At 54.7% G+C, this 24336-nt stretch overlaps 2 protein-coding genes across 11 annotated transcripts; both read left to right on the top strand.

Annotated features, from left to right (window-relative positions):
• The first annotated feature begins 6999 nt into the window (after nucleotides 1–6999).
• On the top strand, nucleotides 7000–22072 carry Ccdc9 (coiled-coil domain containing 9). 10 transcript variants are annotated; one of them, XM_052711998.1, is made up of 15 exons: nucleotides 7002–7535; nucleotides 9623–9675; nucleotides 9778–9882; nucleotides 11292–11390; nucleotides 11534–11782; nucleotides 13338–13421; nucleotides 13509–13682; nucleotides 15617–15798; nucleotides 18591–18637; nucleotides 18735–18870; nucleotides 19076–19169; nucleotides 19250–19640; nucleotides 20034–20150; nucleotides 20993–21042; nucleotides 21528–22072. In XM_052711998.1, the coding sequence occupies exons 2-15, from the start codon at nucleotides 9673–9675 to the stop codon at nucleotides 21543–21545; spliced, it is 1749 nt and encodes a 582-aa protein (XP_052567958.1). In that variant the 5' UTR covers nucleotides 7002–7535; nucleotides 9623–9672; the 3' UTR covers nucleotides 21546–22072. The 10 variants fall into 10 exon arrangements, with proteins under 10 accessions (XP_052567953.1, XP_052567958.1, XP_052567956.1 ...); XM_052711999.1 differs by having other exon boundaries at nucleotides 7007–7535; nucleotides 20034–20126; XM_052711993.1 differs by lacking the exon at nucleotides 21528–22072 and having other exon boundaries at nucleotides 7000–7535; nucleotides 20993–21403.
• Nucleotides 22073–22181: 109 nt separating this feature from the next.
• Inafm1 (InaF motif containing 1) lies at nucleotides 22182–23552 on the top strand. The gene has a single exon (XM_052762198.1). The coding sequence runs from the start codon at nucleotides 22238–22240 to the stop codon at nucleotides 22622–22624; it is 387 nt and encodes a 128-aa protein (XP_052618158.1). The 5' UTR covers nucleotides 22182–22237; the 3' UTR covers nucleotides 22625–23552.
• Nucleotides 23553–24336: the final 784 nt, after the last annotated feature.

Here is a 24336-nt window from a genome sequence, read left to right as displayed (position 1 = left end):
CTTGTCAGGCTGGTGTGACAAAATAGTTGTGGGTCCTTGAGCTATCATGGGATGCTCTCGTGTGACAAGTGTACAGCAGATATAGGGCCAGCCTGTAGATGTCAATGTGATGGTACCTGTGTGGAGTTGTCTTTGTGTGACACTGGAATTGTGTCACAGCCACGTGTGTGCAGGAAGGTGTGTGGACACGTTGTATCCCTGTACTGAGGCCAGTGTGGTTGTGTGTGTCCCTCTGACGGTGTCTGCCATGCAAAGCACCAGTAGGATTGTGTGTGTGTGTGTGTCACAGCGATGAGGTGTGTTTACATGCTACACACTGCCACCAAGCACGTATGTTATCCGTACAACGCCACGTGTCCCTGTGATTATGTCAGTGTGGTCGTACCTGCAGGTCGGGTTGTGTGTCCCTGGGACTGTGCACACATTTCCTCTTGTGTATGGTTGTGATAGTGTGGGTGGGGCCTTATGGCTGGGTCACTGTTACTTGTGACAAGGCCATTGTGCGTCAGTGTAGAGGTGTGTGTGTGTGTGTGTGTGTGTGTGTGTGTGTGTGGACTGTGCATGGCTTCCCTGACCTCAGAATGCTGTGTAGTGCTGAGCATCCCAGGATGTGCGTGTGTGTGTCTTGGGGGTTGTGCATGCCTGTAGGTGTGTGTGTGTGTTAGTGTGTGTATGTGTGTGATTGTGGATAGATGCATGTACGGTGTGTGTTTGTGTATATGTGCATGTGTGTGTGTATAAGTGCATGTGTGTGTGTATGTCTGCACATGTGCACACGTCAGCAGGTGCCTGGAGGGGTGTATGTTTGTATGTGCCTGTATACCAGCCTATCCGTGTTGTTGCATGTGTGTGCACGTGTGACTGTGTCCGGAGGCACGAATGCGTGTACGCGCGTGTGGACGTGCGTGCACCTGTGTGCGCCACGGTGCAGGGGAACTCCGCGTGGCCGCGGGACAGCGGCGGCGCGCGCCCCCCCCTCCCCGCCCCCCGCTCCCCGCCGCCCGAGCCCCGGGCCTGCGTCAGCGGCTTCCTGGGTGTGGGAAGGTGCGCGTGTCTCCAGGCCTCCTGCCCGAGAACAGCGGCGCCGCTCGCTGATTGGCTGCGGCCTCGCCAGTCAGAAGCTCCGGAGTCCTGCGGTAATTCGGTAACTTGGTAACTGGCCCGCGCCGCCGCCGCCGCCGCCGCCGCCGCCGCCGCCGCGGGGCTGGGGGGCTGGGCGGGCCCACGACGCGCCCCATCCCGCAGGGCCTGCTTCCCTCCCGCCCCCAGCGCGCGCGCAGCCGGCCCTGCCTCAGCCTCCCTGCCCCTCGCTCGGGTCTCTCCCTAGTCCTGGTCTCCCACGTCCCACCACCTCTCTTCTACCTCTGCCGTTACCTCTGCCTCGGTTTCCCCATCCTGGTCGCTCCCCAAAGTCTCTCCCACGCGTGCCTGTCTCTCCTCTCCTCCTTTCCTTCCTCCCCTCCTTCCTTTCTTTCTCTCTCCGTCCCAGGGCCAGGCTCAGGATTCACTTTCTTTTTTGTTGTGCCGAGACAGCCGGGGGACCTTTTTTTCCCACTTTTCTTCCTCGCCCCTCCCCGCAGACCCAGGCTTCTGGCAGCAGGTCCCATACAAGGCAGACTTCAGGAAGGACTTCCCGCCCTGGTTCCGAACCAGAGCGTTATCGCTCGGGCCAGGCGGCCCCGTGGCTTCCGGAGGCGCCCGGGCGGGATGAGCTCACTGCAAGTTGGCTAGGATTTCATCAGCTTCCTCTGCCTCGAGTTGCCCCCCGCGCTGGTCCCGCGCCGCGAATCCATCGTGCGCCTGCTGCCCCCTAGCGGCGAAAGGTGGAAACGCAGGGGCCGCCTGACCGCGCGGGGGAAACTGAGTTCCCCCCAACAACCCCCGGCCGGGACTTACTTAGTCTTGGTTCTGGGTGCTAGGACTCGAACCCAGAACCTCTACCACTGAGATGCACTACCGGCCCTGAATTGACCCTGGTCGAGGTGTGTGTGTGTGTGTGTGTGTGTGTGTGTGTGTGTGTGTGTGTGTGTGTGTGTATTTAGGACTTCACACGTCCTGGATAAGTCTTCATACACTTAATTACATCCCCAGCCCATTAAAAATTAAAAAAAAAATGTGTGTGTGTGGAGGCTGGAGAGATGGCTCAGTGGGTAAGAGCACGGGCTGATCTTTCGGGGTTGGCTTCCTAGGACCCACAAGGGGGTTCATTTATCAATCCAGTCCTGGGGTTCTGACGCCCTCTTCTGGCCTCTGCAGGTACTGCACACGAGACATACCGGCAGGCAAACCACAGACTTAAAATAATAAAATGCTTTTTAAAAATCTAAAAAAAAAGTTGAGTGTGTGTATGTATGTGTGTCTCTGTGCATAGGACCAGGAGAGGGCGTTGTGTCCCCTGGAGCTGGAGTTACAGACCCTGGTGAGCTGCTCATTGTGGGTGCTGGGAGCTGCCGTGAACTCGCCCTGTAGCCCAGGCAGGCCTTGAATTCGCCGTCCTCCTACCTCGATTGTTTTCCGCCTTATTTATCCTTACATTTATGCGTGTTCACACAATTAAGCTTGTGAATGCCAAGCCGTGCGCGCTCGTGCGTGCGGGGTGTGTGTGTGTGTGTGTGTGTGTGTGTGTGTGTGTGTGTGTAGGTCAAGAACGACTTCTAGAAGTGGGTTTTCCTCTTCCTACCCTGTGGGTTCCAGGGTTCCAGCTTAGGTCGTCAGTCTTGGTGACAAGCCCTTTTTAGTCATGGGACCACTTCGCTGGCTCTCCGCCTGATGTTTTCATCACATGAATCTGGAGCTCACCAACTTGGCTAGTGAGCTCCAGGGACCTGCCCGTCTTTACCTTCCTAGTTTGGGGATGACAGACATGTGACGTAGTGTTCGGCTTTTACCGGGGTCCCGGCGGATCTGAACTTTACTGACTGAGTCGTCTCCCAGGCCCCTTCATTTTTTTAAAAAAATATCTATTTATTTATTTATCTATCTATCTATTTGTTTGTTTATTTTTGGGACAGAGTTTCTCTGTGTAACAGCCCTGGCTGTCCTGGAACTCACTCCATAGACCAGGCTGGCCTTGATCTTACAGAGATCCACCTGCCTCTGCCTCCCGAGTCCTGGGATTAAAGGTGTGTGCCACCAGCACCCAGCCAGACCCCTATTTTATTTTATTTTTAGAGTTAGTGCAAGGGGAGGAGGGGGGGGAGAGGGGAGAAAATGAAGAGCCAAAGGCCATAGTTGGAGTAGGAACGTGAAAGAGGCAGGCAGGCAGACAGACAGACAGACAGACAGACGGGGAAAGAGAGGCAAGAGAAAAGCAAGAGGCAAGAGAGGAAAGAAGAGGCAAGAGCCAGACCTCTATTTTTAATTTTAGTGTTTGAGACAGGGTCTCATGTAGCTCAGGCTAGCCTTGAACTCGGTATGTAGCCAAAGCCGGTCTTGAAGCTCAGATCATCCGGTCTCTGAGCTGGGACCATGTGCCAGGCTTCCAGAATGATTTAGAATGATTTGTTGAAGGAGAGTCTGGTTTCTAACTGCAGGCACTGCCCCCTGGTGGTGAGTGAGGAACATCACACTCGCAAAGGCTCTCAAAGTTCCCGCCACATCGCGTCAACCTGTTGGCAGCTCTGCAAATAACTCTGCCGCAAAGAAGAGTTCTCTGCGATTATTCTTGAACATTGTGTGTGTGAGAGAGTATGTGTGTCTGCAGTATTGAGGAGTGAACGTAGGGCATACACTCTCAGTCCTCTTTTTACTTTTTAAAAAAAATTTGTTTAGTTTTGGGCTTTTTTTTGAGACATGGTTTCTCTATGTAGCCCTGGCTGTCTTGGAACTCAGAGTCTCAGAATGTAGCCCAGGCTGGCCTTGAAGGTTCAATCCTCCTGCCTCAGCCTCCTCAGTGTCTGGGATCCCAGTACTACCTTGCCCTGCTCTGCTTTGTGACGTTTTTGTTTATTTGTTTTTGATTTTCCAGACAGGGTTTCTCTGTCTGTCTGTCTGTCCTGGAACTCTCTTTGTAGACCAGGCTGGCCTCGAACTCACAGAGATTCTCTTGCCTCTGCCTCAGAAGTGCTGGGATTAAAGGTGTGGACCACCACCGCCCGGCTCTTCTTCTTTCTTTCTTTTTTCTTTTTTTTAAAGATTGATTGATTGATTGATTTATATGGGTGCTCTATTTGAAAGTGTGCCTGCATGACAAAAGAGAGCATCAGATCCCATTATATTGTGAGCCACTATGTGATTGCTGGGACTTGAACTCCGGACTTCTGGAAGAGCAGCCAGTGCTCTTAACCACTGAGCCATCTCTCCGGCCCCACTTTGTGATTCGTTTATATTTACCTTTTTCCTTTCCCTTGTTAAATTGCTGTAAATTCCTGGCTCCAGGTAATCTGCCTGGATCTGCCTTGGGTCATTTTACTGTCAAGTAAATGATCCAGACATTTGTGTGCTTGGAAGTAATAACAATGCTGCTCACCCACTGAGAATTTGTAGTTTGCTTTGCCTTCGATTTGTTTCTTTATCTGTTGATTTATTGAGACAGGGTCTCACTAAGTATCCTTGGCTGGCCTTGAACTCACAGAGTTCTGCCTGCTCCTGTTTCGTGTTGAGATTGTAGGTGTTTGCCACTATACCTTGCCTATGTGTTCTTTGGAGCAGACTTACAGATCATTTACTGCAAAAACGTGTGTCTAATAAAAACACTGCATATTTCAGGTAGTTAATAGACAAAATGTGAATGTCCCTGACACATAGAAAATGAGCCCAGTGGCAGTGGCCCATGCCTTTAATCCCAGCACTCACTCGGGAGGCAGAGGCAGAGGCAGGCGGATCTCTGAGTTTCAGGCTAGCCTGGTCTACAGAGCACGTTCTAGGACAGCCAAGGCTGCCCAGCGAAACCCTTCCTGAAAAGAAGGCTATGTCGGGCTGGAGAGATGGCTCAGAGGTTAAGAGCACTGGTTGTTCTACCAGAGGTCTCGAGTTCAATTCCCAGCAACCACATGGTGGTTCACAACCATCTATAATGAGATCTGGCGCCCTCTTCTGGCATGTAGGCATATATGCAGACAGAACACTGTATGCCTGGTGGTGTGGGCCGCACACCTTTAATCCCAGCACTCGGGAGGCAGAGGAGGGTGGATCTCTGAGTTTCAGGCTAGCCTGGTCTACAAAGCGAGTTCTAGGACAGCCAAGGCTGCACAGAGAAACCCTTCCTCAAAAGAAGGCTATGTCAGTTACTCTGATCTGATCACTACACATTGGTCATTAGTATCAAAATATTATAATATGCCACAACTGTGCACAATTATGTGTCAACCAAAATTAAAACCACATCCTTAGGCTGGGCATGGTGACCCCTACCAATAATACCAGCACTCAGAAGGCAGAGGCAGGTGGATCTCTATGGGTCTGAGGACACCCTGGCTTACCATAGAGAGTTCCAGACCAGCCAGTGCTACACTGTGAGACTAGATCTCAAAAATAATTAAAATGTTTTATACCACCCCCAACAAGCAGGTAAAGTGACTTGGTGAGTACGGGAGCCTTCTGCCAAGCCTCTATATACCTGTGTTTAATCCCTAGACCCCATGCGGTAGGAGAGAGATTGTTCTCTGGTCTCCACATATGTGTCACGGCATGCATGCTCCCTTCCCTTCCCCAGATTCAAACTATGAAAAAAGCTGGGGGTCCTAGCATTCAGGAGACAGAGGCAGGAGAATCACCTGGAGTTTGAGGACAGCTTAGATACACAAGAGGAGCCTGTCTCCAAAAACTTAAGAAAAAAAAAAAAGGTGCATTTTGGCTTAGTGGTTAAGAATGCTTAATACTTTTGCAGAAACTGGGTTCAGCTCCCAGCACCTACATAGTGGCTCACAAATGCATGTAACTCTAGTTCTTGGGGACCATCTGCCCTTTGGTCTCTGAGGGCTCCAGGCACTCACGTGATGCAAGGAATACATGCAGGCAAAAAAAACCCCATAAAATAATATATATTTTAATTTTTTTTTTTTTGAGGGACAGTGTCACTATGTAGCTCTGGCTGTCCTGGAACTCACTATGCAGATCAGGATGGCCTTGAACTCACAGATTCATATATAGGTCTCTCTGAGTGCTGGGTTAAAGGTGTGTGCTACCACTGCCTGGGTCAGCATATTTTTTCAATTTAAAGCAAACAACAACAAAATTGGGCTGAGGTTGTAGCTAAGTGACAGAACCTGGGCACAAGCCTGCTTCTTTTTTTTTTTTTTTGAGCTGAGGATCAGACCACTGAGCTAAATCCCCAAACCCCAAGCCTGCTTCTTCTGTAACACACACACACACACACACACACACACACACACACACACACACACACACACACACACGGCTGTCCCTGTAGAAGTTCAGTGAAGTTCTGTTGGCAATTCCTGCTAACTGAAACTGAAGTAATCCTAACGTCCATGAGACGGGGGTTGGACAAATTGTACCCATCTATCAGATGGAATACCTCACAGCAGTTTAAGATGGCCAATTTGGTGGTCATATCCACTGCAGGTCTGTAGTCCTACCTCAGTACTGAAGAGGAGGCAGGAGAATCAGTTTAGGGCCAATCTCAACTGAGATTTTTTTTTTTTTCTTTCCGTTTTATCGAGACAGGGTTTCTCTGTGTAGTTTTGGTGCCTGTCCTGGATCTCGCTCTGTAGACCAGGCTGGCCTCGAACTCAGAGAGATGCACCTGGCTCTGCCTCCCGAGTGCTGGGATTAAAGGCGTGCGCCACCACTGCCCGGCTCTCAACTGAGATCTTTATTAAAAAAAAAAAGTAATAATAATAATAATAATAATAATAATAATAATAATAATAATAATTTAAGTGCCAGCAAGTTGCTTAACAGGTAAAGGAGCTTGTGCACCTGAGAGTCCAGGGGTCAAACTGAGGTTATCAGGATTGGTGGCAAGGAGCTTTTTTTTTTTTTTTCTTTTTTTAAAGCCAAGGTCTACATAGTGCTGGCTGGCCTGGAACTGTATATATCTATATTGATATATCGCATGCTGTTCTTGACCTTGAGGCAATCCTCCTGCCTCAGTCTCCCAAGTGCTGAAATTAGAAGCATGTGCCACCACGCTCAGCTTTGGTTATAGAGTTGTTTCCTAAAAATTTTCAATGTATTTTTTTGAATTGGTTCAAGCTTCTAAAACTAAGGTTTCATTGGCAAGACGAGGGGATGAAACCAGTTACGTTTCCAGGGGTCACTGGCTTTTACTTACTAAATTAGAGAACCAGTAGCTAAAAAGTCTGAGCAAAAATGGAGTACAGAGATTGAGGAGCACAGGCACGTCTCCCGGGACGACGCAGAAGCAGCGCATTGCCGCTACATTCTGCAGCGCCTGAGGGGGGTGCGGCCCCTTTAAGGCACCCGGAAATGGGCTGTCGGGACCGGAAGTGGCCCTCTTTATTTCCTCTTTTCACGTGGAGCGGACCAGAAGTGACGTGTGAGGCCCGGGAGCTGCGGACGCGGAGGCGGACGGAGTCGGAGTCGCAGACGCCGCGGGGTCTCCGGGACAGGTGACCGGGGGGGGGAGGGGGTCGGGAGCGCGCCCGGAGAGGGCGGGGCCTGTGCGCCCACGTGAGGGGAGCGGGAGCGCGCGCGGACGGGAGGCGAGCCGCCGGCGGGGGGCGGGGTCAGGGGGGGGACTCTGCGGGGGGCGGGGACACGACGCCCACATGGGTCGCCGGAGGGGCGCTGTGGGGTGGGCCGTGAGCGAGCATGTGGGCAGGGCCGGACGGGCGGGCGGGTGCGGGCGGGTCCCTGAGCCCTGGTGGCTGCCAGCGCGGGGCGGGGCTTCAAAGTTGGGTCCGGGCTGGGGCGGGGCCAGAGTCTTGGCTGGAGCACTAGTGGGCAGGCCCGGGACGTTGGGAGGGGGCGCTGGGGGGCGGGGCCAAGTGCCGTGGGGCGGGGAGAAGGGGCGGGGTCGGGGCGGTGCAGGAAAGGCTGGGGGCGGGGCTAGAGCATTGCGGGGAGGGGGGAGCCTAAGGGGTGGGGTTTGGGCGGTGGGCGGGGAAACTGGGGGCAGGGCCAAGATGGAGCGGGGCGGGATAAAGGGAGGTGGGCGGGGCGGCGGGGGGGGGGGGCAGAGCCAGGGTGTTGCAAGGGTTGCCTTAAGGATCAGGGTTTTGGCAGGGAAGAGAGCCACGGGGGCGTGTCCATGAGGGCTAGGGGGCGGGGCGGAGACGGGGTGGACCTGCTTTTGGCGGAGCCAAAGTTTTGAGTAGTGTGGGGAAAGGGGTAGGGTTTGGGCGTTGCTTGGGTGAAGAGGAGGTGACTGAGCTGGGGTTTTGTGCTGGGTTAGGCCAAGATGCTGGTGGGGGGGGAAGGGAGCAGAGTGTTGCTTTCACTAGGGGGCGTGGTTTTGGCGTTGATTGTGTTAGGGAGTGACTAGAGTTTTTTAAGGGGGTGGAGCCAGGGTTTGGGGCGGAGATGCCCTGGGCAAGCCAGGAGAGTTTCTTACTTTTTGAAGTGGGTCCTGATCCTTACCCAGAAGCTAGGGCCGGGTGCAGAGGCTGTCTGACACTTGATAGAGACGGGGACAAAATGTCAGGAGTTTTGCAGGTGGGGTTAGAGTGCTAGGGGGAGAATGGTCGGGGTGGAGCCAGAAAGTTTTCCTTCGACATAAACGCATCGGAAGCTAGAGGAGGAGGCGGGACTCAGAGGCGTAGCCAGAATGTTTCCTGGCACATTGGGGGCGTGGCCATAGGGTTAAATTGGAGGCGGAGCCATATTAATTGATTTTTTTTTATGGGTGGGGCCAGAAATCTGATGGGAAAGGGGAGGCCTGAAGTTTAATCCGGGTCAGGGGTGGGACCAGGGAGGTTTGTGGAGGTCAGGGGCGCGGCTGTGGCTGGCAGTTTTCTCTCGAAAGCCTCTGTAGAAATTCTGTCTTCTGGGCTGAGTATCACTATGGAGGTCAAGTCCTGTCCAGGAAGCCCCCTGAAGTCGATCCTGGGCCTGCTTGCAGAATCTTTTCCGGCTTGGTAGGAGATGATGAGTGCATTTTCAGGATGCTGGGGGCTGGGCTGAGTCAGTCTTAGGGGAGCCGTGGATTAAAGTTCTCAAGGAGAGTTGGAACTGTTTTTCATTGTTTTATTTATTTTGTGCATGTATGTGTGATCACACGGAGGTCAGAGGACAACTGGTAGGAGTCAGTTCTCTCCTTCCACTTTGTGGGTCCTGGAGATTGACCTCAGGTTCTCAGGCGTGGCGGCAAGCACTTTTATCCCCGGAGCCATCCCTCTGGCCCTCTAGAAGTTACTTTTGCTGGTTGTAACTGACCTTCTGAGATCCTGGTCCTGGCTAAAATTATAGGATGTGGAGCCTGGGCTGACATCTGTGTTTGGAGGAACTAGTATTAGGTACAGGGGTGGGGCCAGAGTTTTCCCGAGGTGGGTCTGACTAATTGCATGGGTGGCTGTAAAACTGTAGGGCAGGTTTCGTATTTCTTTAGGAAAGAGGCGAGGCTAGTACTTGAGAATTCCCTCGATGAAGTACAGCTGTATGTTTCTGTGAGTCTGTGTTTTCGGAGCCCTCAGTAAAGGAGAGGAGGCAGCATTTCAGAATGCTGTTGGTCTTAACCTACTGTTCTCTCTGCCCCCAGGAGCCCCCAGTGCTACATTTATTTTCTGTGAGGAGATCACAGCCCATGAGATGGTGAGCTGCAAAGTGGAGAAGTGGGTTGGGAAGGTGGGATCCAGAGACCAAATGCTCAGATCCTGGGGAAATGCCCCTCCCTCAACCACCTCCCCACCACAGGCTACCACACTAGATTTGAAATCAAAGGAGGAGAAAGATGCTGAGTTGGACAAGAGGATCGAGGCTCTGCGTCGGAAGAATGAGGCCCTCATCCGGCGCTACCAGGTGCCCTAGCCCTGCCCTGGGAGACCCCATCCCCTCTCCCCGCAGTGAGTTTTTCCCACCTCTCCCTTCAAGCTTTCTCATGTTTCCCCTTCACTCACAGGACGAAAACCAAAGGCCTTAGTCTGCCTTTCCTTCTTCCATCGCATCATTCATTCATCATTTATTCATAGTCTCTCGCTAAAGTCTCCAGATTCTTAGCTCCATGTTGTGTGGTGCTGGGGATGTAGTCTCTGGACCTGTTCTTAGGCTTCGCAGTCCAGTTTGGGACATAGTTGCCCTCTGTAATGACCCAGACTAGACAAGGCTGGGATGGGGGAATTAACAGGTCTGTGGGAGTCTAGAGTTCTTCCTCTAGGCTGAGGACATTAGGGAGGGCTCTCTGGTAGAGGGGATTCTGAGAACTGAAGGGTGCCTAGATATTAGCTAATTGGGAAGGAGATGGGTTACATTTCATACAAGACGAACAATTTGGGCAAATGTTTGGATGCAGAGAGGGCTTGGAAAGTCAGTTTTTGGAGAATTGATCTAGGGAGGTCATCAGGGGCCAGCCACGTAGGTTGGAGAATGCTTAAGGGCACTAGGGAGCCATGGAGGGCTTTGAATGGGAGTGAGACCTGGTCAGATACCTCTTCACAGGGACACTCCTTTTTCTGTGTGCTGATGGATGAGAGGGAGTCCAGATAGTAAGGAGAGATCTGGGGCAGGGGCCTTTGTTGGAGAGGACAGGTCTGGCTCAGGGCTAGGCTGTTGAAAGAGTCAGTGACCGGGGTAGTTGGGGCCAGAGTGGGAGGTGGAGGGAGGGTCCAGGGCAGGGCCCAAGAGGAGGTTGTGGGGCTGTCTTTATGAAGGGACCTGGGAGGAGGGTGGTCCTCATTGACTCATTCTTCATGCATTCGTTCATTAAAAAAATCAACATTGGGTTTGATTGTATGCCAGGCAGCACTGTAGGCTGGGAGGAGGGTGTATCAGCGAACAGTCCAGCAGGTATCCCCATGTTTTATCAAGCAGGGGTGAGAACAACGAGAGTGGCAGATAGGTGGGGAGACGTTTGAAACCTGAGGAGTTAGAGGGTCAAGGAACTCACTCTAGCAGAGGAGCAGCTGGTACAAAAACCCTGGGGTCCAAGCCCAGGGCACATCTGAGCCCTGGGAAATAGCAAGAAGGCCAGTGTGTGTGTGCAGGAGAGGGGTCCTCACGATGGGGAAGCATTTGCTCTTACAGATGGGCTTCCAGTGGGGCCTTGGAACAGCTGAGCAACATGCAGGGTTTGATGGAAGATGCTGTGACCAATGTCTAAAGCTCTGGAGAGAAGTCTGAGTAGGGAATGCAGGGAGAATGTAGAGGACTATGGGAGGCCAGCTCATGTACAGGAACCCTCACACCCCATTCCCCTGGATATTTGCTCCTAGGAGATCGAGGAGGACCGGAAAAAAGCTGAATTGGAGGGTGTGGCAGTGACAGCCCCTCGGAAGAGCCGTTCCATGGAGAAGGAGAATATGGCAGTGGAGGTGGAGAGTCCAGCATGTCTGAATGCTCAGGATGGGGAGGAGGGAGAGGGCTGAGGCCTGGGACCCAGAACTGCCAGCCGCCTCTGGGTCTAGCATGCCCCAGTCTACCTTTCCTTTGACTGACTTCTCCTTCCCTCTTCCAGGAGAAGAGCCTGGGTCCCTCTCGGAGGACTCCTGGGACCCCCCGGCCCCCAGGGACCAGCAGAGGGGGCCGGACCCACCCCCAGCAGGGAAGCCGGGCAGGAGTAGGCCGGGCATCCCGAGGCTGGGAGGATGGTGCCGGAGAGCAGCTTCGAGGAGGAACTGGGGGCCGGGGCCGGAGAGGCCGGGGCCGGGGATCCCCTCATCTCTTAGGGGCAGGAGACAACTCAGCCTCCGATCGCAAGTCCAAGGTAGACCAAGCAGACCATGAAGCTTGGGCCAAGCTTCTGTTCCCTGGTGTTCATCCATTCATTCATTTTTCTCATCTTGGGCCCTGTGCATATTAGATGAGTGCTACATCCGCAGCCCTTAGCTTTTACTCTGAGACAGCATCTCATCTCACTCGGTTGCTCAGGCCGGCCTTGGACTTGGCGTCCTCCTGCTCAGCCTCCTCCTGGGTGCTGGGAAAACAGGCCTGCACTGCTGTGTCCTGCTAGCTCATCTCTTTCTCTTTGCTTTTCTCCATTCTCGCTTGGGTGGACTCCCCCCTGATCCTCGGCCCTTGTGTCCCTTGTCCCCACCGCCCGCTGGCGGCCCTCTGAGGGCTTCTCTTCTTTCCCCCTGACCAGCGCTCTGCATCTGCCTCAGGTTCTGATTCTGACTTACTGCTCCTGCCTCTGTTTCCTGACTAACCTTCAGACTTGTGCGTGGGGCTCACTCTGTGTGTGCGCTCAGATTCATGTGGGGGGTAGTGGGCCTTACTGTGACTGCTCCATTCCCCAGCAGGCAACTGCCTGGGCCATGGCTCACAGCCTGGGATGTACTTGGGTCCTAGCTGGTTCTGTGAATCTCTGCCGTTTGGTGAGGTGGCTTTCTCCCTGGGAGTTAAGATTCTTGCTCTTACAGGGAGTGCTGATTAGACCAAAGGGCGTCGTAAGCATTCTGCTGTCAGGCGCTGTGGCCTCAGAGCAGGCACTTAGCAAATGCCGGAACTGGACTGTTAGGGTTTGCTAAGTGCGGTGAGGGCTAGAGTGTGGTGGTGCAGCCTTGTCATCTGTACCCTAGAAGCTGGAGTGGAGACGAGTGGACCCTGGGCTCTGTGGTCTGCCATCCTAGCCTACGTGGTGAGCCATGCCAGTGGGAGGCCCTGTTTAAAGGGTGATGGGCCTGGTGCCATGGTGCACACTTCCAGCAGAGGAAGGCAAGCAGATCTCTGCTAGTGAGTTCCAGGCCAGCCGGAGACCCTGTCTCCAAAGGGAGAAACAGTGATCCTTCTGGCCTCCACACATGAACACTCACGTGCATGCACATGCGCACACCTGGACCCCACATGCAATGAATAACCTCAGTAGAATCTGGATTTGTTTCTCTTGTGTGCTGAGCTAAGTAATGTGGATCAGGAAGCCACGGCCCGCTCACCCCTAGGATTGTTGTCCACGAGGTAGACACTGGGACACTGACAGAGAAAACACAATTTCTTACACTTCTGTAGAGAAGCACGTGGCCACACCCACCAACAGTGGGGTCTGGGAAATGAGAGTCCCGTCCAGTTGGCTGCTCTTTGTAAACTCCGTTAGTGATGCAGATGGGAGGGTAGTCACTAGTTGCTTGCCATGTTACTATCTCCATGCACCATGGTGGTTATGGTGGCTGAGGAATGCCAGGGTCCCCTGCATCCAGACAAGTTCCAGGCCAGGCACCCCTTGTTGCCTGCCTGTCCTTGGAGAATTAGGACTGCCCTGTTTTTTCTGCACAGTTAGTTGTGCGGTTCTTCCTGACAGTCGTGGTGCCATCTTGTCTCCCCAGGAGTGGGAGGAGCGGCGCAGGCAGAACATCGAGAAGATGAATGAGGAGATGGAGAAGATAGCGGAGTATGAGCGCAACCAGCGGGTGAGCACCGGGCAGCCTGGGGTGGACTGAGTGGAAAGGCCCCCCTGTGTTTCCCAGCCTGCCCACCTGCTGCCTCTTCTGCTGCAGGAAGGGGTACTGGAGCCCAACCCAGTACGCAACTTCCTGGATGATCCCCGACGTCGGGGTGGACCCCTGGAGGAGCCTGAGAGGGATCGCCGGGAGGGCAGCCGCCGGCATGGCCGGAACTGGGGAGGTTCTGACTTCGAGCGGGTGCGCTCCGGCTTGGAGCACGAGAGACAGGTGGGTGCTGCAGCTTCCCCGGAGCTGTGCTCTGGACTGGCTGGGGGTGGACAGAGCAGGTGCTGCTTTCTGTGGGGGTTAGCGCTTGCTTGATTTGGGGGCTTTTGAGCTAAGGACTCGGGCTGGTTTGGATCTCACTATGTAGTTCAAGCAGTTGGGTGACCATGCTTGGCCAGTGTTTTCTGTTTTTTGAGACGGGGTCTCACTGTTTAGCTCTGGTGACCTGGAACTCCAGACCAGCCCAGTTTACGTGGAGTTCCAGCTTTAAGCCCAGGACAGAGATCTGCCTGCTTCTACCCCGAGTGCTGGGCTAAAGCTGCACCGCTCCCTGCCTTCCTGCCAGGGTTTTCTTTGTTAAGGACTCTGTTAGGCTTTTTATTTTTTTGCCATGGAACACCACCCAGGGTCTTACACATGCTGTATAAACTGTCTACCAGTGAGCTACATCCCCAGTCCTTTTAGCTGTATTAAGTTGCCCAGGCAGTCTTGAACGCTTGATCTCCTGCTTCAGCCTCTCAAGTGCTGGGATTACTGGCCAGGGAAAATAGTTCTAAGACAAAACCCAGAACCAAATGGGTAAAAGTCTAATTAAAGGCTGGGTATTCTAAAATATCATGACCCCAAAGAGTAGAGGGTGGAGGGGGAGATGTTTCTTAAGAAAGATGAGGAGAGGTCTGGAGAGATGGTTCAGTGATTAAGAGTGCTTGAGTGATGCTGGGTGGTGGTGGCCCATGCCTTTATTCCCAGCACTCGGGAGCCAGAGGCAGGCAGATCTCTGTGAGTTCAAGGCCAGCCTGGTCTACAGACTGAGTTCCAGGACAGTCAGGGCTATACAGAGAAACCCTGCCTCAAAAAACAAAACAAAACTAAACAAAAAAGAGTGCTGAATGCTTTTCTGGAGTACTCAAGTTCAGTTCCCAGCACCCACATTGGGCAAGTAATGAGTGCCTGTAACTCCAGCTCTTCTGGCCTCTGTGGGTACCTGCACACACTTGGCATATATTCACATACTTTGGCATATACCAGAAAAAGTCTAAAAAGAGGAGAGATGGGGAGATGGGTCAGTGGGTAAGAGTGCTTATTGTGTAAGCACTAGGACCTGGATTTGAACCCCCAGCACTCCTGTGAAAAAGGCTGGGTGTGACTCCATGCATGCCTAGGGACGGAGACAGGAAGATCATTGGGCCTTGCTGGCTGCTAGCTAGCCTAGGTCAGATGCCCTTCAGTCAGAGAGACCCTGCTTCAGGGGAATAAGCTGGGTGTGTGTGTGTGTGTGTGTGTGTGTGTGTGAGTGACAGAGCAAGACACTCCTCTGGCCTCTACGTGTACATGTCCACAGATGTGCAAACACCACACACACACACACACACACACACACACACACACACACACACACACATTTAAAAATGGACTGTTTAATTCTAGAAAGATGAGACCCAGCACTGGGAGGTGGAGGCAGGCCAATCTGGTGTGGGCATTTTCTTACCTGGGGGTCCGTCTTCCCACACAACTCTAGTTTGTGTCAAGTTGACGTAAAACTAGCCAGCAGGAGCTTTTGATCCCGGCAGTCAGAGGCAAAGGCAGGTGGATCTCTGTGACTGGTCTACAAATCGAGTTCCAGGATAGGCTCCAAAGCTACACAGAGAAGCCCTGTCTCAAAAAACAAACAAACAAAAAAAAGAAAACCATCACCACCAAAAAACCCTAGCTAGCACAAGGGGTTTAAGGCCAATAATGAGTTTGAGGCAGCCGTCCTGGGCTATGAGACCCTGTCTGACACCGAAAATAAATAGATAGGACATAGGGCCTTTCTGAGGGGCCGCCTCAGCCACCCGTTTGCTTACTGCTTGTCAGCTCCGCCCTGTGTGTCCTGTTTGTGTCCGGGGGAGGGGTGCGGAGGGGAGCTGGAGTCTGACTGCCTGTGGTGCCTGCAGGGCCGCAGGGCTGGCCCGGGCAGTGGGGGCGACATGACAATGTCCATGACGGGCCGAGAGAGGTCGGAGTACCTGCGCTGGAAGCAGGAGAGGGAGAAGATTGACCAAGAGCGTCTGCAGCGGCACCGCAAGCCCACTGGGCAGTGGCGGCGGGAGTGGGATGCCGAGAAGACCGACGGCATGTGAGTCGTCTTCCTGCGGGGTCATTGTGGGCATTGGTGCTGGTGGCCGCAGCATGCCGTGTCTCAGTAGTGTGGGGAAGCCTGTCTTTCTTTCTCCCTTGGTACTGGGGAGTGAACCTATGGCCTCTGGCATGCCGACTAGTGTGCACTGCTGAGCTAGCCCCCAGGCCCTCACTGGTGGAATCTAGACAGGTCCTGTACCGTAGAGACACCCCCAGCCCTTCACTGGTGGAATCTAGACAGGTCCTGTACTGTAGAGACACCCCAGCCCTTCTCTGGTGGAATCTAGACAGGTACTGTACCATAGAGACACCCCCAGCCCTTCACTGGTGGAATCTAGACAGGTACTGTACCGTAGAGACACCCCCAGCCCTTCTCTGGTGGAATCTAGACAGGTCCTGTACCGTAGAGACACCCCCAGCCCTTCACTGGTGGATTCTAGACAGGTGCTGTACCATAGAGACACCCCCAGCCCTTCACTGGTGGAATCTAGACAGGTACTGTACCGTAGAGACACCCCTAGCCCTTCACTGGTGGAATCTAGACAGGTCCTGTACCGTAGAGACACCCCCAGCCCTTCACTGGTGGAATCTAGACAGGTACTGTACTGTAGAGACACCCCCAGCCCTTCACTGGTGGAATCTAGACAGGTCCTGTACTGTAGAGACACCCCAGCCCTTCACTGGTGGAATCTAGACAGGTACTGTACCGTAGAGACACCCCCAGCCCTTCACTGGTGGAATCTAGACAGGTACTGTACTGTAGAGACACCCCCAGCCCTTCACTGGTGGAATCTAGACAGGTACTGTACTGTAGAGACACCCCAGCCCTTCACTGGTGGAATCTAGACAGGTCCTATACCATAGAGACACCCCCAGCCCTTCACTGGTGGAATCTAGACAGGTACTGTACTGTAGAGACACCCCCAGCCCTTCACTGGTGGAATCTAGACAGGTACTGTACTGTAGAGACACCCCCAGCCCTTCACTGGTGGAATCTAGACAGGTCCTGTACCGTAGAGACACCCCAGCTCTTCACTGGTGGAATCTAGACAGGTCCTGTACCGTAGAGACACCCCAGCCCTTCACTGGTGGAATCTAGACAGGTCCTGTACCATAGAGACACCCCCAGCCCTTCACTGGTGGAATCTAGACAGGTACTGTACTGTAGAGACACCCCCAGCCCTTCACTGGTGGAATCTAGACAGGTACTGTACTGTAGAGACACCCCAGCCCTTCACTGGTGGAATCTAGACAGGTCCTGTACCGTAGAGACACCCCAGCCCTTCACTGGTGGAATCTAGACAGGTACTGTACCGTAGAGACACCCCCAGCCCTTCACTGGTGGAATCTAGACAGGTACTGTACCGTAGAGACACCCCCAGCCCTTCACTGGTGGAATCTAGACAGGTACTGTACCGTAGAGACACCCCCAGCCCTTCACTGGTGGAATCTAGACAGGTACTGTACCGTAGAGACACCCCCAGCCCTTCACTGGTGGAATCTAGACAGGTACTGTACTGTAGAGACACCCCAGCCCTTCACTGGTGGAATCTAGACAGCTGCTCTGCCACGGAGCCATCTCTACAGCTCCCACTCCCCACCTTTAAAGTTTTTACAAAAATGTACTGAGTGTTCTGTCTGCATGTATGTTTGTGCATGCCTGGTGCCCATGGATGCTAGGAGAAGGTGTCAGATCCCCTGAAACTGGAGTTACAGAGGGTTGTGAGCTACCATGTCGGCACTGGGAACTGAACCTGGGTCCTCTGGAAGAGCAGCCAGAGCTAATCTCTTCTGTCCTTTCACCTTTTTGCTTCTGAGACAGTAGGTTTCCTAGGTTGGCTTTGATCTTTCAGTCTTCCTGCCTGTTGGATCCTGAAGTCACAGACAGTTGTGAGCTGTCATGTGGGTGCTGGAATTGAACCCAGGTCCTGTGAGCCGTCACTACAGCTCCTTACACATCTTTATTGAGAGAGGCCACAGAAGACAGCTCATGGGAGTCAGTTTTACCATGTGGGCCTGGCTGTGCAGCTCCAGCCTTGGCCTCACAGATGCCCAGCTCGTGTATGAAAAGCTTCCTTTGTCACTTGCTCACAGGCCTGCTGGCCTTTGTTGACCGCGGCTGGCAAAGAACTCCAGGCCACTCAGGCTCTGTGTCTCCCTGCATGTGAGCTTGGCCGATGTCCGAGAACGCACAGCTAGCCGAGGTTCAGGGTAGGGAAACCCACCGTTGCTGATCCCCAGTGCCTGGCTGTCTTAGACTCACTCAGAACCTTCTGCCTGCCCATAGACTGGAGTTGTTGGTGCTGACAGATCACTTGTTTACTCTTTCTTGTTTACTTTTTGAATCTTTGAGACAAGGCCTCACGTAGCCAAGGCTGACCTTGAATTTGCTATGGAGTCAAGGCCAGCCTGAACCCGATTCTTCTGCCTCCAGCTCTGAAATGCTCGGGTCCCTCATATGCGGCACCATACCTGGCCCACAGTTATGTCCTTGCTCTGTTTTGAACATCCCCTGAGTGTTCCTTCTGGGGTACAGGCTCAGGGCAGCAACCCCAAGGGACTTGAGTAACTTGGGCGACTGGATACACAAGGTGCAGAGGTCAGGGGGAAGTGACCCATCTCTCCAGCCCCACATTTTTATTCGAGGTCGCAATTGTATCTCTGCCTGGTTTTGTCACTAGGAAGCTAGGTTTGCCTCTCATCCCTCATTCTGTCTGCCTCCACCTCCCCTGCTTTCTCTTGTCTCTCCCTAGTTCCTCAGCTATTGCTTGTTCTGCTCTCTTTTCCTAGGTTCAAGGATGGGCCAGCTCCTACCCATGAACCCTCCCACCGCTATGGTGAGTAGTACCTTGGAAAGGGTTAAGCAGTGGGCTTCAGTGTGGCGTGTGCTGTGTCCCCATCCCCTAAGTCCTTGGATCTGGGTTTCTGTTGTAGATGACCAAGCTTGGGCAAGACCCCCTAAGCCCCCCACTTTTGGAGAGTTCCTTTCTCAGCACAAAGCAGAAGTCAAGAGCCGCAGGAGGAGAAAGAACAGTCGACCCCAGGCCAAGGTGGCCCCTCGTGCCTATAGGTGGGGTGCCCCTCCCTTGGGACATTCCCTTTCTCATTGTGTTTGGGTGTGTGGAGTCCGTCTCTCTGGCTTGAGTCTGAGGGTGCACTGGTCTGTCTTGGCTCTGTCCGCGTCTGCTGTTCCCTTTGCCTTCAGTGCAGCAGGTCAGATGCTCTCTGAGAAGTCCATGCTCACCCAGACCTTACCCTGTCTCTGTCCACTCCAGTGGCCATGATAACCGCTGGGAGACAAAAGAGGAAGCTGTGTCCTCAGCCCCTGAGTCTTCTCAGTCCGTGTCCCTGGCGGAGACACCTACACAGGTAAGGCAGAGCAGTGTGAAGCAGGGGGTGTCGGGGGACTTCAGGCCCCAAGTCTTTCTCTGATCTGCCTGTGTTCCTAGCAGCCTCCAGAGACCCCGGTGCCAGCCCACCGGCCTCCTGAGGAGGATGGTGAGGAAGACGAGGGGGAGGAGGAGGAGGAGGGAGAAGAGGAGAGAGAAGATGAGGAGGAGGAGGATGAAGAATGGGAGGACGTGAGTGAAGACATCACTGAGGAGGAGGAGGAGGAAGAAGAGGAAGAGGAGTTTGAGGAGGAGGAAGAGGGTCCTAAGGAGCAGGAAGCCCCAGCTGTTCTTGGAGAGCCTGGAGAGGCCGAGCCTGCTGGGAAGCCCACCTGTGAGCAGGCGGAGGACCCTGCACCTGCCAGGCCCCAGGAGTCGCTGTCCCCAGTCCCTGTTGAACCTCCCAGCCCCTTCTCGCCCTCTGGGGACCACCAGCCTGTGTCTGACTGGGGTGAGGAGATGGAACTGAATTCTCCCGGCACTTCCCACTCACCCGGTGCCCACTCTGCGGGTGAGGCCTGGCCTTTTGGGAATGCATGAAACTGGCTGCCTCTGTGTGTGTGTATGTGTGTGTGTGCACGTGTGCTCATGCTCCTGTGAGCTCACAAGGGTGTGGCTGTGCTCACACCTCCCTCAACCCTTGCAGCAGGGAAGGGCAGTGGGTGCCTGCTCCATGCCCTCAGCCCATTCCTGGAGCCTGCTCTTGCTGGTTCAGAGCCTCTCTCCAATAAAAGTTCACTGCCTTAAATGACACACCCCACTGTGTCCTTGAGCCCCCCTTGCTCCCCTTGCATGGGGAGGTGTTGGGAAAAGGAGGGGCTTGACTGAGCCTCCCCTTCTCCAGGAGGTGACCAGCCAGCCCTTGCCTCCTTGGAGAGTGGGCCAACCTTGGCAGGAGCCCCGAAGTCTGAAGAAGAGGGGCCTGAGGCATCTCCAGGTGGGGTGCATGAGGCTGGTGGAGGTGGGTGGTCTGCTTGCATTCCTAGGGGGAAGGAAGGGCTTGGGGACAAAAAAATGGGTGGGGCCTGTGGGATGGTAGGGGGACAGGGCATGAGGTGAGTCAGGTTCTGTGCCATGCCTGGGTGGGCCTGGAGTCAGGTCTTGGTTGGTGCAGAGGGTGGGCTGTACGGCTCCAGGCAATAGGAATTGTGAGTAGGGCTGGCCAGGAAGCTGGGCTCAGGGATAGCTCATTAAGGTAAGGGCTGAAGCTAACTGGAAGGAGCTAAAGACGGGATTTGAAATCTGAACGTCCCCACGGGGAAGAGGCTGAATTGGTAGAACCTTGAGTTTGAGACTAATACTGGTTAGGGACCCTGTAAAAGCAAAACGTGGTTAGTTAAAGGTAGGAACGAATGAATGAATGGACTCGACTGTTAGGCTTATCTGAGAGCAAGGTTAGCGTTTTGGGGCAGACGTGAGTGGGAATTTTGGACCCCACAGAGTAGAAGCAAGAGGCTGATTATTTTGCGGTGGGTCAGGTTTCTTGCCTGTGGGTCAGGTTTCTTGCCTGTGTTCCTCTTTCCTTTCCCCTGTATTGGGACAGGATGTGGAGCAGAGCCCAGGAGCGACAGTCAGATGAGTGGCCGGGCCATACAAAACTTTGAGGTCCTGGGAGGACGGTGGTTATATCATTACATTAGCGCTTCCCAGTAGTCGACGGAGTCAGATTGGAGAGGCTCTGCTTCATGGGCCTCCTGAGGGTTGAGTAAACTGGAGACCACGTTGCAGATGGGTTTGACTGAGGTGCGGGGCAGGGCGGGTCGGGCAGACTGGCTATCCATTTACCACTTTTTATCTCCTCAGAGGTGGGCCCGGAGGGCCAGGAGACAGCGGAGATCACAGACTTCCAGAGGGTGCGTTTCTGCAAGGTGGTGGCGGCCGCTCCACCGCCTGGGGCTGCCCGCTGACAGCGCCAGCGGACCGGGGCCTTAGCGCTCTTGCACTAACCTCCAGCCGCCTTGCTCCTCTGCTTCTGCTACACTCCAGCCAGGACGGGGTTAAACGTAGGGGGGAGGAGCCAGGTTAGCAACGGGGCCGGACCGGGGATTCTTCTAAATTCGCTGAGGACCGGTCTTGGCAACCTGGATGGGGCTGTACCATACCCCGCTGGTGGAGACCTCCGAGTCAGCCTCTGTGAGGCCCGGGTGTGCAGGATCCTGCAGCTAGGGCCTGGGGCTCTCTGGAGGACATGAATTAAATGCGTGCCCCCGCCAACCTTTGAACTGTGCTGCTAGCGGGACAGGCTGGGTTGCGGTGCTTGGCGGGCTTTGCTGTGGCGGAAGAGGTGGGACGAGGGTGTTGTTCACCATCCTGACACCTCTCCCCTCCCACCCCGCAGGCTATCCTGCAATCCTGAAGACGCTGCTGGGAGGGGCGGCAGCGCAGGTTTGCCTGGCTCCCGGGCTGGCTGTCCTCCTCCCTGCAGCCCACTCTGGACCCTGCGCCTCTAGGGAGCGGGAGAAGTTACGCTGGTGCGGAGTTACGGGGGAAGGGGCCAGCTGGGGCGAGGGGCGGAGCTGAGTCCTCCAAACCGTGCAGCAGCCGGAGATAAGAAGCCGGGAGGGGCGGGGCCGAGGTTCGGTGGGCGGGGCTAGCGCTCAGAGGCTCTGTGGGGCGTCCGCTCCAACCGACTGGGAGCCTGACCTCCGGCGGCGAGCAGAGGGTGGCTTGTGTGCGGGGCTGCAGTCGGTGGAAGAAGGGAGGGGTCCGACAAGCTAGGAGGGGCCCAGAGCAGAGAACGGGAGTCCCAGTTAGGGGCTAGGGGAACAGGCGGGTGTGGCTGCGAAGGGGCGTGGCTAATGCATTTTTCTGGATAGTGGTTGGGCCAGAGGCTGTAGGGGCGTGTCTAGGAGGTGAGGGTGTGGCCAGGCTTGGCGAGGGATTGAGGGGCGGGGCAGTGATTTAGGGCAGAGGGGGGGGAGTTCTTGGAGGGGGCGTGGTCCTGTAAGGGGTGTGGTTTGCGTGAGGCGGTCTAGGGCGGGGCTGGGACCTCCGTGGGGGCGGTCCCGGGGTGGGGGCGGGACCAGCGCGGGTGGAGTGGGCAGCGCGATGCGGGGCTCGAGCTGTGTGGGCGGCGGTGGCGAGAGCCCAGGCGGTGCGGGGCTGAGCGAGGGTCCCCGCGGCCGATGGCTGCGCCTTGCCCCGGTCTGCGCTTACTTCCTGTGTGTGTCCTTGGCCGCCGTGCTGCTCGCCGTGTACTACGGGCTTATCTGGGTACCCACGCGGCCGCCCGCGGGCCCCGCCGACCCCCTGCCCAGCGCGCCTGCCCCTCCTTGTGCCCGTGCAGCGCCACCCGCCCCACCTCCTGCCGCCTCCTGCTTGCTTGGAGCCTCGGGCGGGCCGAGACCGCAGCCTGGACTGCCGCGGAGCCGCCGCCACAGCCGCCGCCCAGCGCCGGGAGCGACGTCCGAGACCGCGAGCCGAGCGCCTGGATAGGCTGGCCCACTCCCACCGTGGCCTGCGCCAGTCCCATCTGCACCACTGGGCCTCGCCTGCGCGGCGCCTCCTCTCCCCTGGCCGCGGTCCTGATCCTGCCTGACTTCATCCCACCCCGCTCCTCCTCGGGACTCAGCGTTCATCCGCAATAAACTCCAGCCTCAGCTGCGCCTCCCTGGTCTGTGGTCGTCTGCAGCGCGTGCTGGCCCCTCGCGCCTTAGAGGCTTTTCTCTACCATTGCTCTCATGTAAATTTGGGGTTGGAATGGGGAAGAGCGGCTTGCCAGTTTCGGGGCCATTGAAGGTCAGATACTGTGAAGGCCTTACCAGTTTTTGGGGTGTCACGGGTCCTCGTATAGCGTCGGAGACAATCGTGCGCACTGGGAACTGTTGTTAGTATAGTTTACTGTGTCAGGGACAGAGGCTGTGCTCTTGTGCCCTGGCCGGTGATGCTGTGGCTTTTTTCCTGGGGTCAGAGAGATGAACCTGGGGTTTGGGTGGTGACAGGACACATTTGCTGCTTTGGGAAGTGTGGAGTATATAACTGAACCAAAAAAAGGTGGGTACAGCCTCTGGTCTGCACTGCTGCTGGTGCCGTGGCTGAGAAGTCGGTATAGCTTCTGATAAAGAAGTCAGGCGACTGAGCCCATTTTCCCGTACCTGTGACTGCGGCCTGGCCCTAGGCAGGTCTGGAGATCTCCTGCTTCAAGAAGGGGTTTTCCTGTATGACCTGCCCTCCCCTTGAGCTGGACAGCATCCAGGAACCGAGCCTCGCGTCCGATGGGAGTATGTCATCTGTCCTCTGGGTTCCCTTCTGCTCACCAGCATTCCCCACATGCACAGCAATGTACTTAACCTCTCCGGTTTTGTGAAATGAAGATAGCACAACGTCGCTCCGAGAAATTAAACTAGCGATCCAAACCCGAGAACAGAGTTGGCTTGCTCCCTGTCTCCACCGTCCGCCCAAAGTGCCACACACCAGCGAGAGTTGGGGGGCCCTCTCTTCTGTCCCCTCTGGCCTCCCTTTCTGCTTTCCAGTTTCTTTTTCTTCCCGCTCCACGGTCCTCAGCCTCTCTTCTTGTCTCCTTACACTGTCTTCTCCCCGCTCTCCCCTCTCCGTCTCTGGAGCGTCTCTGTATTGTCTTTTGGGGCTCCTGGCTTCCTTTCTCTGCAGTGCGCTGCCGCTGAGCTAGGCCCTGCCAACCGTCGGATTTGAGGCAAGGTCTCACTGCTACAGCTCCGACTGTCCCTGCAGCAGACCTTAGTCCTCTGTCTTCTAAGTGCTGGGATTAGAGGTGTGTGCCACTATGCCCAGCTTGTGGATTTTGTATGCTGACTAGCTCTCATGACTTTAAACATTTTTTTGGGGTGGGGGGGGTGGGATAGTTTTCACCTCACTCTCACATGGCGACAAATTAACTCGTACCAAGCTATTTATATATTCTTTATTTATCCCTTCCGGTGTGTTCACACATTTTGCTGCAGAAGGATATTACCATGTCTGCTGGGGAAAGTGGGCAGTGCCTGCCTCAGGCCCCTGGGGTTTGCATAATAGGTGCAGAATGGCCTTTCTAAAATTGGATCAGCCTTGAGTTCTGAAGTGCATCTGTCCCTGAAGACCTCAGCTAAGGGACTCTAAACCTACAATTTGGCACACTGTCAAGCCTAGATTTATCTTAATTACTAGTTCAACATTTATTTAATGGTTTTGGG

Source organism: Peromyscus californicus, unplaced genomic scaffold, assembly GCF_007827085.1.
Source record: "Peromyscus californicus insignis strain IS unplaced genomic scaffold, ASM782708v3 Scaffold_4__1_contigs__length_199733344, whole genome shotgun sequence".
In the NCBI taxonomy this organism is placed as follows: Eukaryota; Metazoa; Chordata; class Mammalia; order Rodentia; family Cricetidae; genus Peromyscus; species Peromyscus californicus.
Note: the sequence above shows the minus strand (reverse complement) of the source record. Positions and strands in the feature narration are given on the sequence as shown.